This window comes from Carassius auratus, unplaced genomic scaffold (assembly GCF_003368295.1).
Source record: "Carassius auratus strain Wakin unplaced genomic scaffold, ASM336829v1 scaf_tig00023221, whole genome shotgun sequence".
In the NCBI taxonomy this organism is placed as follows: domain Eukaryota; kingdom Metazoa; phylum Chordata; class Actinopteri; order Cypriniformes; family Cyprinidae; genus Carassius; species Carassius auratus.
The window spans coordinates 269,867-286,098 of record NW_020525249.1 but is presented as its reverse complement, the minus strand read 5'-3'; the positions used below and the strand labels follow the sequence as shown (position 1 = coordinate 286,098).

The window sequence follows — 16,232 nt, the reverse complement described above, 5'->3', positions numbered from 1 at the left end:
TTCTCATATAACACCCTGCAGTAGCAAAATCTCCCTAAACTAACCTTTTGTCACATTTCATACTAGTATGAAAATAAATGGGAGCCATCTAGTGACCGATTGTAAAAAAAATTCAAATCCATTTAAAAAAGGCCTATTCATTATTTGAATCATTTTTCAATCAATAAAGAACAATAAAGGGGAAAGCATAAAAAAATATAAACATATATATTTTTGTAATCAAATTATAATGAAGGTTTTATTTTTGTATAAAGATTTTAATAATAATGAAAGCATTACTTTTATTAAAAATAACCTCAACCTCTTCATGTAACCTAATGAGACATGAGAATAATTAAATTCTCAAATTAAACTTAAAAAAAAAAAAAAATTCTAATGGTTGTTTACATAATTTTAGGTAGTTCTTATCATGTTTGTACTGTATGTTCAAGGGTGCTTTTATCTAATATGTTTTCTTTTAATCAGTTATTTGATGCTATAAAAACGGGGGGTGATGTCATGATTGTGATCTTGCAATTGGGTCTGCAGAAGTTTGACACTGCGGCTCCACCTCACAATCACTACTGCGCGGACAAATGTGATTAGTCATATTGAGACCCTGTCCCAAATTGCACACTTCATGTGTAATTGCGGTCTTGAGGACATAATGGTCGCTGTTTGTGTGTATCTGTAAAGTCTATGAGACCGTAGGGTGTCCCCTTCCTCATTTTAGCTTTTCGCATTCATTTAATTAATTTTCGCAGCCAACTTCTACCTTCTAGTCAAAGTGGCAATATGTCACGAAAGTGTGGACTCAGAGGAACACTGCAAAGGATTAGGGTGCAATTTGGGACAGGGCCTGAGAATGTTTTGGCTTCACTTTTACAGTGGAAGAAATATATTGCACTTGCGCCCATCTGTTCTGAATATGAGGTGCATTCAGGTGCATTGTTGGCACGCTGCTAGGCAACTGAAAATGATTGTGCCACTAACCAACTAAAGCCTGGCTTAAGTCAATGGTGCAGTGTTATTATTATTATTTTTTATTTTTACTTAGGCGCATTAGTAATATGGCCTATAGGCGGGTGCACAACATTCCTACACTCTGCTTAATACACACACAGGGACGTGCAGCATCACACAAACGTGCAAAATATTAAAAATTAAAGGATTACAATGTAAGAGGTTATTATTGAGCCCTGTAGATGGTCTGCTCGTGCACTTTCTCCTTTGCTCTTGCAAATTTCACCATGTAAATAGCGAATCCGCCATGGTGCAAGGGCAAAAGGCTTTTAAAGGGAGATGAGACTCTTATGAAAGTGAAAGTGAAGTGATATTCAGCCAAGTATGGTGACCCATACTCAGAATTTGTGCTCTGCATTTAACCCATCCGAAATGCACACACACAGAGCAGTGAACACACACACACACTGTGAGCACACACCCGGAGCAGTGGGCAGCCATTTATGCTGCGGCGCCCGGGGAGCAGTTGGAGGTTCAATGCCTTGCTCAAGGGCACCTAAGTCGTGGTATTGAAGGTGGAGAGAGAACTGTTCATGCACTACCCCCACCCACAATTCCGTCCGGCCCGAGACTAGAACTCAAAACCCTTCGATTGGGAGTCCAACCCTCTAACCATTAGGCCACGACTTCCCCGCAATATTGGATTATTGCACATTATGCTCATCCAATTAGCAGCTACACTCAGGAAATTAAGAAAAAAAAAAAGCGACAGAGCAGGGGCTGGTAACACAGGACATTTCTTTATATAACTCAAATTTTATTCATCTAAAAGAAAGTGATATATACCCAGGATGGCTTTAGGGTGAGTAAATCATGCATGGGTTAATTTTCATTTTTGGGTGAACTATACCTTTAACCCTAACACTTATTTGTCTTTAGTTCTTTATTTTGAAGTTTGTTTTAAACAACTGGCATTCTGCAATCTGCAACTATTTACTATAGAGTAGAAAATATGTTTCTACATTTGATCCATACATATTTAACCTGACAAGAAAGATTAAATTAATAGTTAATGAAATAGTAAACCTAAAGTAGACAAAATCATCATATAATTTATATGTGATTAGAGATTTTATACACACTTAAAGGAATAGTTACCCTTAAGTAAGAAAAAAGAAAAATCTCTCATCATGTCATCATTTACTCAGCCTCATGCTGTTCCAAAGTTGTATGACTTTCTTTCTTCTGTGAAACACAAAATAATATATTAATAGATATTTCTGAGACAATAGCTGCATTTGGCAAGACGAAATAACATTATCCATAGCATCCAGGTAAATTGATAGAATGGTGCTCTGGCTGTTGTTAAAGAACTGACTTAAAGAAGGAAATGCAAAAAAAAAAAAATAATAATAATAATAATAATAATAATAACATCATAAACAACATCTCACGAATATGACCGCATGTAACACAGGCATATCATAACATCATTGATCTGCCTGCATTAACATGCAAAGGAGGTTTTTTTAAGCATTAACCTTGGCCAACACACAAAATTAGCATGGAATAATAATAAATAATAAACTGATTGAAGTCTGGCAGGTGAGATTTTCATCGTTTCTAAATAAGTACGGCACAGGAAGTGAGACGGTAACAGATGTGAGAAAGTCTGTTTCTGACACGTGAACAGATTCATGTTCTAATATTAACAACAAAACAGTAGGAAGCCCCTGATTAGCAGCTCCGAGGTAAGTCACACGAGACCAAGCAAAATGATTTAGCATTTATTTCAAACGTTTTCAGTGATCTTACCCACCCAAAATGGCAAAACTGGACTGAAAATATTTTATACGTATATCATTTTGCAAAATATCATGTTTTCATGTGTCATTAGCTTATCTGGGGAAACATTCTTCACATTAAATGATCTGTTTTGTTGCTTGCATCGAATGTAACTTGTAAAATGTCATGAATAAGGACAGACAAGTTAGTATTAATCTTAATCTTAACTTCAGATAAGTGTGTATTAAGTGACATTATATCTAATAAGGCATTTGATTCTCATTTGATTCGTCGCTCATGTAAAAGATCATTGTTTTAAAAATTTCAATTTCATATTTGCTGCTGTCTTTGCTATTTACTCAGGTAACACATGTACTCTTATTTTCAGCCTTGTGCTTCTATTTTTTATTATTTTTAATAATTAAATTTATTTTAAATGTATTAATTTAATTATTAATAATTTTCTTATTCAGCTTAAGACAACTAGTTAAAAATGTATACATGAGGCTAAAATTCATACATTTTCCCCTATATTTCTCAAAATAGTCTTATCATAATTTTATGATGTTTTAGTGATGTTTTAGCTATTTTTGAAATAAAAATGCTATTCTGATGGGTATAATTTTGTAGGTTTAATACATTTTATTTATTTATTAATTTTTATGTCCCTTTCCATCTGTTATGTTAAGCATCATGATATTGTTTGAATTTACAAAAAGAATTTCACTGAAACTATTATGCTGAAAATTTACTTTCTAATACAAAAAATCCAGTATTTTCAGTAGTGGTTTCACTTCTTTGTATGCCAGTAATTGCCAAGCAGTCTAAATTATTTTTAAAGACAAAACAAGTCAAATTATAAACAATTTGCATTTGTTTCCATAAGTGCATTCAAAGTGAAAATGTGTCACGTGTCAGCATTCATGCAGTGAACAATGTTGTGTGCCAGTTGTGACAAAATGTGCAGTTTCATTATCATTATTAATATGAGCTTGCAAGATTGCTGAAACTTGGCTCGAGAAGATTAAATAACTTAAAATATCTTTTGGATGTTTCCTCATCAGTAGAATACATTTGTGTTCTTTGTCACAGGAAAGGCTCACACTCAAAACTGGGTAAAGCAGTGGCCAGGTGAAGTGTACAGCACACCCGGTGAAAACATCACCAGACACTGCCAGACTCATGGAGACTTTCAGCAGGCCAAATGTTTAGTACACTGGTACATCAAGAACAGATGTGGGACATACATAGACACAGCATTGGCAATCAGTTGTGAGATGTTAAATGTACTATTATATTATAAGTATTATTATTATTATTATTATTGTTATTATTATACTTGTTATCAACCTAATCCTACACTGTGTGGGTGCAAATTTATAATTGATAAGTTGTGGTTAAACAAAATGAAAGTGATACAAGTGTGTTTAATTTAATGCATATTGGAATAGTTCACTCAAAAAGGAAAATTAGCTGAAGATTTACTCAGGCCATCCCCAGTTTGTTTCTTCAATTTTTCATTACATTACTTGTGATCCAGTGGATCCTCTGCAGTGAATGGGTGCTGTCAGAATGAGAGTCTAAACCTTTACATAGTTCTAAACAAACATGTAGGGGGATGTCGATGTGAGAGGATAACAGAGGATGGTCTTTGTCCCTGGAGGAAGCATTTTTGTGAATTCTGTACTATTTTGTCCTCAAGTGATGTTTTTAAAGTTGAAACAGTTTGATAATAAATTTGTTTTTCAGAAAAACCCAACTTAAACCTTTGGCTAAAGTCTTTAGGCTAAAGAGTGAAAGTGCAAAAGCCACTCACCACATGGGGGAGCTGCTGACCTTTGGCCACAGCTGTTGCATCTCCAGGGCCATGAGAGATAAGCCTTGAGAGAGAGAGAGAGAGAGAGAGAAGCCTTGAGAGAGAGAGAGAGAGAGAGAGAGAGAGAGAGAGAGAGAGAGAGAGAGAAGCCTTGAGAGAGAGAGAGAGAGAGAGAGAGAGGTTTAAGTCATATGACAAGGGAGGAGGGGTGTGCTAACTATCAAAACATTTTCTCATTCGACTAAAATTAGCTTTCGAAAACATTAGCGAGAACTTTTTACCTGACGCTTTTATCGCCTCACGACACCTTCAATGCTTGTGAGAAAGAGTCTTTAAAGTATTTGACAAAATGATTGAATCTTGTTATGAATCACATGTAGAAGGGAAAGGTAAGAACCATCTGGACAGTAATGGACCCTCTGGGAAGTTGAAGGGAGTACAGTGCAGCGTCTGTCGGTCCGTCGCACCTGTGACCTCACCTGAGTCCGCCTGCGCGAGCATGTCGCTTCCAGGCGTGATGGACGCAGAGGGGCGAGTGGACGAATCCAGGCTCAGGATGCATATTTTTAAAAACGGTAATACTCACAGAGCCGGTATCATGACATAATCTGGTCAAGCCATTAGAAATGAATGACCACCACCAGCCTCATGATTTGATAGTAGAATTGCATCTAATATAACATGTACATTTGTAACCAGTTCTGCTACTGATTCTATTAGAATCACAAAGTATAAATTCTGATATATATGTGTATATGCATGAAGTATAAACGTATAAATTCTAAAAAAATAAAATAAATAAAAACTAGTATATCCAGTAGAATCTTGTTTTGTTTAATGCCTGTAGGGTTGATTATTTCAAATTATGAAGATATGATTTTCTTTCTCTCTTTTTTTTTTTGGCAAATTTTGTTAAATGGCTTAAATCGACCAATTAAATATGTCTTAATGAAAATGTAAAAATGCAGAAAGGCTTGTGGGAGTGTTATGTTTAGAGGTAGAGAATTAAAAAAAATTATTATGATAGAATACAATAACTAGGTCAAAATAAAAACAACAGATTTCCATGAAAGTCTTTACTATTGTAAACAAACAAATGTGTGCATTTTCTGATACTGTTATCTCTAGCAATCAAGTTCAATTGCATATTATTGTATTCAAAGGGAAGTAATTAACATATATAACAGCTGGATGACTGGCTTGCTCTTGTCAAGTGACAGTCAAGTGATTTGCTTTCCTACACACAGATGAAGATTGGCTTTTTAGTGGAGATCTCGCGAGACCAGTCGGAACGTGACGATATCCTCGCAAAACAATTTGCAGTTTACATTAGAGCTGCACAATTAATCGTGCAAAGATTGCCATCTCAATTCAAACACACACAACCTTATTCCTGAAAGACAAAGATTCAACTGTCTATTACAACTATTTCACATCGTGAGTGTAAGTGGAGCGTGAGAAGCAAGTTTTGTCGCCAGCCTTGAACTGAATTGAGACACTTACTCCCTCATTTATTTTTTATTTTTTACATTTTGTTCCGTGATCTCCACTTATATAGATATATAGCTTAATAGAAGTTTAATTACATAAAGCACAAGTTGATTTTAAAATGCTCCTACATTTTTGCATTTTGTTTATCAGTTGAATAAAATAATTCAACTAATAATCAAATAATTCATCATTGAGGATTTCTTAAAAAAAATCTTGTCTTGTCTTGTTCTCATGAATCCAGTCTCGTGTCTCGTCTCGTGGGATAAGTGTCTCTCGTCATACCCCTACTTTTTAGTAATCATGAGAGCTATAGAATCTGCTGTGTAGAATGATATGGTTCCTGCTAACAGGATTAGTCATACTTTAGATGTGACAACGGACAGTATGGTTGCTTGCTGAATTCAGTGCTCTTATAGAGTTAAACAAGTCTACAGTACAGTAGGCCTAAAATGTACGATAAAGAAACAAACTCATTTATAGGTGGCCTCAGGATGAACAGTAGGTGAGTTTGTTTCTTTATCGGTACAGAGAAATTTAGCATTACATCACTTGCTCACTAATGGATCCTCTAATGGGTGCCGTCAGAATGAGAGTCCAAACAGCAGTGCTTGATCTTTGTATGTTTCTCTCCTGATTCAGACAAGATGACGTTTTTACTAGAGATTTCAGAAAGAGGGCTTGTATTTTGGCTGGGAGCAATGATTTGAAGATAAAAACATCTTAATGATGGATTTGTTTCTTAAAAACATGAAGATTTTCACTTCATGTTACGTTAATTGATGGACAGGAGTCGTGTGGGTTACTTCTGATGATCCTGACGGCACCCAATCACTGCTTTCACTGTATTCATTTATGAGCAAGTGATATAATGCTAAATTTCTCCAAGTCTGTTCTGATAAAGAAACAAACTTGTCTACATCTTGGATGGGTTGGGCTTGAGTCATTTTAAATTTTCGTGTTTTTTTTCTTTTTTTTTCTTTTATGAATATAATTTCAGTGGTAAAAAAATTGGCTATTTCAATTAATCTTGTTTAAATCAGCTTATTTTATTTTGAGTAAGTGATGTGATTTGTCTTGATGGCCTTGTAGTAATCTATTCAGTAAAGTAACTCACATTTATAGCTTAATATTCACACTCTAATCTTACAACAAAAGCAAGTGGCACAAGAGTGTAATGCAAATGTGACCACATCACCAATTTCTTTTAATGCATACAACATGATTAAAAGTCGGACCAGCTTTCTAGCAGAGCTTCAGCAAACATGCTTCAGTATATCTTCTGCTGTGTGTGTGAAGGCCTCTCATTTACAAAGCACATTCCTCTTATTCGATGACATTAGAATTTGCAGTGAACATATTACATAAACAGCTCTGTAAGAAGGATAAAGCTGATCTAGAGGGGGATTAGAAGTTATTTTGTTCTGCTTGGACCCTCAAACTCTCTCTTGGCCGACTGGGCCAGCTCATTGTGAAATGCTGAATTGCTAATGCGATGCGGATGCTGAAGTTAACCGTGTAACCCATTTCTTTAAAGTGATGCAATTAAAAGTTGGTATCTTAAAAGTGATGATGCATTGTTTGTTTAGTCAGTACTTTTGTTTGAACTGTGTATTCGTTTAATACTAATCTAGTGGCTTTCCAATCAGTTGCATTTAAGAACACTGACAATATCAGCTGGCATTCCTTTTTAAGCAAGTTATCCGTTTGCAACTTTAAATGGATATGTGATTGAGGGAGTAAAAAAATAAATAAAAAAAAATATATATATATATATATATATATATATATATATATATATAGACTTACTTTCAGCATTATTGTAGATTATAAATATAGTAAATATGTTTTTTTTATTAATATTTTGATTCACTTTAATAGAAAAAGGGCATTTTCAATTTTATTTTATTATGAATATTTTTCTCTCTTTGTGTTATACATTTATATATAATTTAATTTATTTTAATTTCTGTAAAATTAATTCTGTAAAAAAAATCTGCTCTCAAAAATAGTCAATATACTTGTCAATTAAAAGGTACTGTAATCAATCATTTTCACATGTCCGAGGTTCTCAGGAGAAGTTGTCAGAATTGGGTAAACTTCTATAGTAGTGAGTGAAAACTACATCAAATATAATTGCGTTTGCATTTGCTCCAATAGCAAAAGGAAGAAAAAATCCACAATACTGTGTCTCTGTGTTATGTTGGTCAGAAATGAGAACGATGTCAAACTTACAGTCACTCCCTCAGCCAATGTGCAGCAGTGTTAACCAGTTTTCTGTAAGCTATAAAGTTTAGTTATAAAATAAAAAACTAGATTTATGATGTTTATTATAACTGTAACGTGTTATCACAGTCTGTGAAAAGGGTCCATGGTGAAACAGTGCATTTCCCAAGACATAGTTCACAGTATATCATCTTCAGCTGAAGTTGATTTGTGTCCTGTTTGTGTGATTCAGGTGGCGTGTCGCCCGATGAACGTGGTCTGGTTTGGCGTTTTCTGTTTGGCATGTACCCCTGCAGCTCTACGGCTCTGGAGCGCCCCCTGCTGCTGGAGCAGATGGCGGTGCGCTATCAGGTCATGAAGAGGAAGTGGCAACAGCTGCTTCCTGGAGCCGTTCATCTGCGTCTTAATGGCACTGATGGTAAATTATATTTTCGAGCAGAACAAACACTTTCAATATGATATAGTTTGCCCTTATCAACTCGATATAATTCGATGTTGATAGTGAAAACCTCTGGTATATACATAACTGACATAACTGATGATGAACTAATAATAAATAAAATCCTTTGTTCTCTTTATTTCTTCCTGTTTTTCCTTTTTTTTTTTTCAGCTGAACTGCTGACAGCAGTGAAGTATTTTGAGCAGAGGCAGGACAGAGAGCAGAATAAACAGCAGATTGAGTCTGAAGAGGCTGGAGAGAAGATGTCCTTTTTGCAACTGCAGGCTCAGGTAAAAGTCCCTGCTTAAAATGATAGTTCAGACAAAAATGCAAATTCTGTCATCATTTACTCCCCCTCGTGTTGTTCCAAACGTGTATGACTATCTGTCTTCTGTGCAACACCAAAGAAGATATTGAAGAATGTTGGTAAACAAACAGTTTTGTTTTCCATTGACTTCCAAAGACTACCAAAAAAAAAAAAAAAAATACTATAAAAGTCAATGAGGACCAAAACTGTTTGGCAGAATATCTTGTTATGTGTTCCACTGAAGAAAGAAATACATACAGTTATGAAATTACATGACGTTGGTTAGAGGAACTAAAAAATAAAAGGACTTTTGATTACTTTGGATTTTTTTTTTTACAAAGAGTTATTACAAAGAGAAAAATTCACAATAAGACCAAGAAAGCATAATAAGAAGTTGGATCCATGTTGATTTCATGCTGACTTTAATTTGCAGGTGTTATTTAAACGGGTAACCTTTGACCTGGAAGAGCTTCAAGAGGCCGTACGCATCATTGACAAAGATGTTCCCCGAACAGACCGAGATCTTCCATACTACCGGTGAGAACTTGTTTCATTTGTGCAGTTTAATAAAGAAAATCCCAGTCATGGAAATAGTGGAAAAGCACTTATGGTCCCAATCCTTTTAGAATTTAAAAAAAAAAAATTATATTGTTATACATATAATTATATATGTATATTGACAAATGGTAAATGGGAAAAGGGTGACAAAAATATATTTTGTTGGTTCTTTTTGTTAACATATTGTTATGACTTTTTATCAGGCTCATTATCCACCCTGCAGTCTTCATTTATGACTGTTTGATTTATTTCCTTTCAGGAAAGATTTCCTTGTTCCTTGTTCAGATTTCCGTGTTTAATTATTAATCGCTGTGGCTACATAAATCATTTCTATAGTTATCTACAACCCATTTTGTTTTCTTTCAAATTTTATTTTGTCAAAAAGCAGAGATCCTCAGTATTCTTCATTTCTGCTGAAGAAAGTAGACAGTCAATTGGTTCTCATGTTTGTTTAAACAAACCACAGTTGCCTCATTTTTTTGCATCAGTAATGTGAGTTGCCAGCTCAAAGTAAACATGTCATTGCCACACCAATTTATCAGACAACCTTGGAGCTCGATGTAAATAACACGCAGGAGTCTGTCTCATCATTTTACTGTGGTTAAACAGTAACTCGATTTGAGTACGGTCAACTCGGCTCGCTTTGAAAGTATACTTCAGTGTCCAAGTACATAGAGAATCCACAGAAAGAGCAGAAAAGTATAATTATATAAACTGCAATTATAGGCATGCAGAATACAGAATACATATGCATAAAACATAAAGACGTTTAAAAGTGTAAATGATGTTGTAGAAGGAATATGGTTGTAATAATATTAAAACTCCATATCATCGGGAAGAAGGAGGCGGGAACCGGCGCACAATCAAAACCATTTTAATATTGAAAAATAAACACAAACTAGCGCACCAGCCCCTCACGGCCGACTGGTGCGCATAAATAAAAAGCAAAACATAAAATAATGTCCCAGGCCTGGTCCTCTCTCGTCCTTCACGGTCGTCACTCCAGTTTTATATCCTTCCATCTCCTACGTGGGACTCAAGACCGGCGGTGGGGCGCAGGTGTAGCTCATCTCCAATCACTACACCTGGCCTCACTCCTCGTTCCCACGCCTCTCGGCCCCGCCCCACTCGCCACATACCCCCATCGCCCCTCGCAGGCCGGGGGGTACCCTCGAGACTGCGCTCTACTCCCCCCCCCCCCCCCCCCCCCCCCCTTCCCTCCGGGGGGGACCGCTCACGGGGACCTGCAGGAACCTGGGGGTAGGACAGACGAGGCGAGAGAAAAGGAGATGGAAGGAGGAGCGACAGGGACGAGAGAGGGGAGAGAGGAAAAAAAAAAAAATCCGGTTCCCAGACGCACTGCTGCTCGGCCCTCCACCAGCTGGGTGATCTCCTCCGCGGTGCCTGGCGGTGGCACTGGACGGCCCTCGGCGGACGGCGCGACACTCCTCCGCCGCCCGATGGACGGCGACGGCTCCTCCGATTTTGGGCAGCCGGCAGGAGTCCCCCGTTCCCTGCCCCTCCGGATTCCGTCACGGAGGCGGCAGGCTCCGGCCCCCTGGCGAACGGCGCCGACTCCTCCGCTCCCTCACGGACGGCAGCCGCCCCTCCTTGTCGTGGGCGGTCGGCAGCGAGCTCGCCCGTCCCCGGCAACTCGCTCCAGCCCACCGCCTCGAGCGTCCATGGCGGCACATACTTCGCCAGCTCGAGGGCACCGCGGATTCACCACAGCGGCGAGGGATCTTCAGCAGCGCGTCCCTCCTTCTCCCGGGTTTCGGCACCACTGTAATAATATTAAAACTCCATATCATCGGGAAGAAGGAGGCGGGAACCGGCGCACAATCAAAACCATTTTAATATTGAAAAATAAACACAAACTAGCGCACCAGCCCCTCACGGCCGACTGGTGCGCATAAATAAAAAGCAAAACATAAAATAATGTCCCAGGCCTGGTCCTCTCTCGTCCTTCACGGTCGTCACTCCAGTTTTATATCCTTCCATCTCCTACGTGGGACTCAAGACCGGCGGTGGGGCGCAGGTGTAGCTCATCTCCAATCACTACACCTGGCCTCACTCCTCGTTCCCACGCCTCTCGGCCCCGCCCCACTCGCCACAATGGTATTTAAAAAAAAAAAAAAACTAATGATAATTATATAAACTAATATAACATTAGCCTGTTTTGCTGCAGCAACATCAAACACAAACTTTCTACATACCAGTCATATTTTTCCTGATAACAATAGACAAAATTGTAAAATACCAGCAGACATAAAATGATAAAGATTAATTAATTAGTTGTAGTGTTTTAACAGAGTAAAAGCAGATTTGATTCAGAAATCAGTCCTTTGAAGAATACAGTATTGCCTGGAGAAAGACTTTCTAATCATTGTGTTTCCTCACAGGAATGAAGGTTTGGGTAACCTGCTTGTCTTAAGAGATATCCTAATCACATATGCTGCTTTTCACCCAGGTATGTGGTTGTAAATACACTTTTTAGTCTATATACACACACACACACACACACACACACATATATATATATATATATATATATATATATATATATGTTTTTTTTTTTTTTTTATAAATTCATATTTAAATTACATTATTCTCATTCTCAAATTACATTAAATTCACATTATTGATGATAATAATAAGAAATGTTTCTTGAGCAGCATATAAGAATGATTTCTGAAGGATCAAATGACGCTGAAGACTAAAGTAATGGCTGCTGAAAATTATGCTTTACCATCCCAATAATAAATTAAAATGTACAATATAGAAAAATATATTTTTTAAATTATAATATTTTTTTCATAATATTGATGTTTACTGTATTTTTTTTTAGCAAATAAACGCAGACATATTATAAAATCTTGCTGACCCCTAACTTTTTAACTGTATTGTTTATTTGAACTCTTTTATTTTAAAGTTTATGATCTGATTTTTGGGCGACATCTAGTGGTTAAACTCTGAAGCACTGCGTTTGCAAATACTCAGGCCTAAAATGAAAGTTACCCCAATGTCAAAACCCATAAAAGCTTTGTTCGCTTTCAGAACACAATTTAATATATTTTGGATGAAAACCAGGAAGATTGTGACTGTCTCATAGACTGCCAAGTAAAATACACTGTCAAAATTTCATTTTGGTGTGGAGTAACCTTTTAATCATCAGATTGTTTCTCTGGTCTCTGCAGAAGTAAGTTACGCTCAGGGTATGAATGATCTGTGCAGTCGCTTTCTGGAGGTGCTGCACTCAGAAGTGGACACTTACTGGAGCTTCTCATGCTACATGGAGAAGTTTTCCAAAGACTTCTGTGCTGATGGACTGTATCGCAAAATGGGTGAGTTTCCTTTGCGTTTCCAAACCATTTAGATCTGTTATTAGCAGTAATAATTGTACAATTTCTAACTGGATCTATTAGTAACGATGGCCAAATGCTGTGTCTGTTGTGGCGTTTATCAGAGTTGGAAGCTGCTTTACTAAAAGAGCTTGATCCTCAACTATACTCCCATCTGGTCACAGACAACATGGAAAAAATCACTTTTTGTCACAGGTGGGTTTCATTTTTCTTTTTCTTTTCTCTTCTCTGCTCTTTCTGTCACTTGATAAGTCTTTCTCTTGTCTTCCATTCAGGTGGCTTCTGTTGGGTTTCCAGCGGGAGTTTGAGCACAGCGATGCTCTGCGTCTGTTCGAGATTTTCAGCTGTGATCATCTGGAGCTCATCTCACAGCAGGTGGATCGGGCTCGATATCAGGAGAGACTGGCACGCAAATACAGCCTGGGTAAAAGTTCTTTCAAATAGCTTTTTAAGAAACCTGAAGGTTTAATGCCTTTCTAACGCTGTTTATCAAGCCTAAATGGTGAAACATAAAGACTAATATATTTGAAATGATTTTGATTTTTGACTGTGATCTCCAGAGGATGAACCTGTGAAGGAGCTCCAAGCCGTAAACAGAGACTTCACCTTTGAACTCTTCATGTGTGCCACCATCTTGCTGGAGAACCGAGAAGCTTTACTCAGCTGCAGGAACGATGCTCAGCTCATACAGTTTACCAGCAGGTGTGTGTGTGTGTGTGTGTGGTGGAGAATAGTTAGTAGATTGGGATGGTTCATTGTAAAGTACACTGCATTGATCTCTACAAGCATGGTTATTATTGTTAACTAAAACTTGAACCATAATCATTTCAGTACTTGAAATAAACATGGACTGAAATAAAATATTGAAAATTATTGCTGGTTGCTAAGGCAATATTTCTCATTTTGTCTAGTTTAGGTTATCTAAATTAAATGCTAAAACTTAAAAAAATTAAATAATAAAAATGACAAACGCAACAAAATTACTAAAACATCAAGAATTAAATTGAAAACAGAAAATATACAAATAAATTCTAATTCAAATTATTAACAAAAACTATAATAGTATATTAATGATACCTAAAATAAAACTGCCTCAAGGTTGTGGTTTAGGATTTTTACCCATACCTTATATTTGTTGTTGTCTTGATATTTTATACCTTTTCTAGTAGTATGGATAAAGCATTAATTTATTTGTGAAACTGCACTAAACAGTCTTAATTGCATACAAAATATCAAACCAAGTGGAGCAATTGGAGCAAAAAAAAAAATAAAATCTTAAAAATTAATAATAATTAAATATCTCTCTCTCTCTCTCTCTCTCTCTCTCTCTCTCTCTCTCTCTCTATATATATATATATATATATATATATATATATATATTTTTTTTTTTTTTTTTTATCTAATGCAATGCAATGGTGCTACTATATAATACACTGTTTTCATTCATGGAGTACAATCATCTAATCATGCTGTCCATGGTCAGTCTGCAGGGCAAGCTGGACCTGAACAGCACCCTGAAAAAAACTGAGGAACATTTTTACAACTACTGCAAACGTTCAGCCTGGGACTATCTGAGAGGCCGCTGTCGCATGCGCAAGAGCAAAGAGGACCACTTTTTATATCAACTACGTAACCTTTTCTCCTGAGACTAAACGGCCTTAAATGGAATTTTCCAGAAAACAGTTTTGTTGACAGAAACTCCTGAAAAAAATGTGATTTTATGTCCCAGTGGGACTTTCATTTTATTCTAAAGAATGATGCTGTTTTTAACCAGGGTTTTGTGGGAACCAGATGGACTTCTTCCATACAGTTCTTACAGTATTTGATCTTAATTTCCAATTTCTTTTATTATGGTGCCAGAATTTATGTGAGAACAGCTCAAAATACGAATTTATTCACTCTAAGATCATCACATAAGTATTGTATATCACTTTTACCCTGATCATGCTTGAACAGATATTTAATAGTACTGAAGACTTGATTAAAGGAATATTTCACCAGAAAATGGAAACTTGCTGAAAATGTACTCGCCCTCAGGCCATCTGAGTTTTAGATGAGTTTGTTTCTTCATCAGAACAGATGTGGAGGAATTTAGCATTACATCACTTGTTCAGCAATGGATGCTCTGCAGTGAATGGGTGCCGTGAGAATGAGAGTCCAAACAGCTGATAAAAACATCACAATAATCCACACTACATGTAAAGTGAAAAAAATACCTGTTTATAAGAAACAAAGCCATCTTTAATGCATTTTAACTTTAAATCATTAGTAAGTGATACTAAATTTCTTAAAATCTGTTCCCACAAAGAAACAAACATTTTGGATGGTCTGAGGATGGGTACATTTTCAGCAAATATTCATCATTAGGTGAACTATTCCTACTGACTGCGGAGATGCATTGCATGTTTAGGTGCAGCATGTAATGTCAAAATTCACTTTGTTTAAACAGGATTTTTACAGCTGTACGAAACAGAAAGAAGAAATCCCTATTGGTGATCTAAGCAAGATCTGACTTGAGTATAATCCAGTCTCAGAAACATCCTGTGTCTGCATATTAATCACATTAGAGCACAATATAATTGAAACATAGTCTCAGTTCTGAGAAGCTCTAGAAGACCCTCAGTGGTGTTGTCTTACTAATTGAACCGAGCTTAAGTATGTACTGATCACTAATAGTACTCCGAGACCACACTGCATTATTTATTATGAAAGAGGCATATGAGTATGGAATATTGCACATTTGGTTATTATTTGTCAGAAGCTGACATGATTAGTGAGGGAATGCTGTTGAAGTTGTTTTCTAGGAATATGAAATCACTTACCAACACGCTTTGGGGGATGGGTACTGTAATTTTGATGCTGTTCCCTGAAATTTTGCACATGTTCATTGTGTTTTAATTAATGTAGCAATAATGAAAAGACACTGCAATGTCAACCTGAATTAATGAATTTATCTGCACATTTTAAATGAGTTGTTCATGTCATTGATAAACTCTCTCTCTCTGTGTGTGTGTGTGTGTGTGTGTGTGTGTGTGTGAGAGAGAGAGAAACTGAGAGTTTTATTTTAAGAGTACTGTGACATTTAAACTTGTCAGTTTCTAGTGAGTCACTTCATAAAGAATAGACTCATGCATGCTAGCCTAATCTACTGCTACAGAGACTGCTATATTAAATGTTTTGTGAAATAAAGTATGGTGATTTGAATAGGTATATATGACTTTTTTTTTAATCTAAAATACTTTTACTGTTGAAGCTGATCATCATCTATGATTCATGGCTCTTTCCTCTAATTACATACAGTGACCGACA

General features: G+C 36.6%; 1 protein-coding gene across 1 annotated transcript; it reads left to right on the top strand.

Moving 5' to 3' along the window:
- Window positions 1-4,740: 4,740 nt before the first annotated feature.
- Window positions 4,741-14,584, top strand: LOC113077806 (TBC1 domain family member 15-like). Its single transcript, XM_026250071.1, has 10 exons — window positions 4,741-5,118; window positions 8,490-8,675; window positions 8,868-8,986; window positions 9,437-9,540; window positions 11,964-12,031; window positions 12,759-12,905; window positions 13,028-13,118; window positions 13,199-13,347; window positions 13,484-13,625; window positions 14,407-14,584. Exons 1-10 carry the CDS (start codon window positions 4,893-4,895, stop codon window positions 14,567-14,569), a joined length of 1,395 nt encoding a protein of 464 aa, XP_026105856.1. The 5' UTR covers window positions 4,741-4,892; the 3' UTR covers window positions 14,570-14,584.
- Window positions 14,585-16,232: the final 1,648 nt, after the last annotated feature.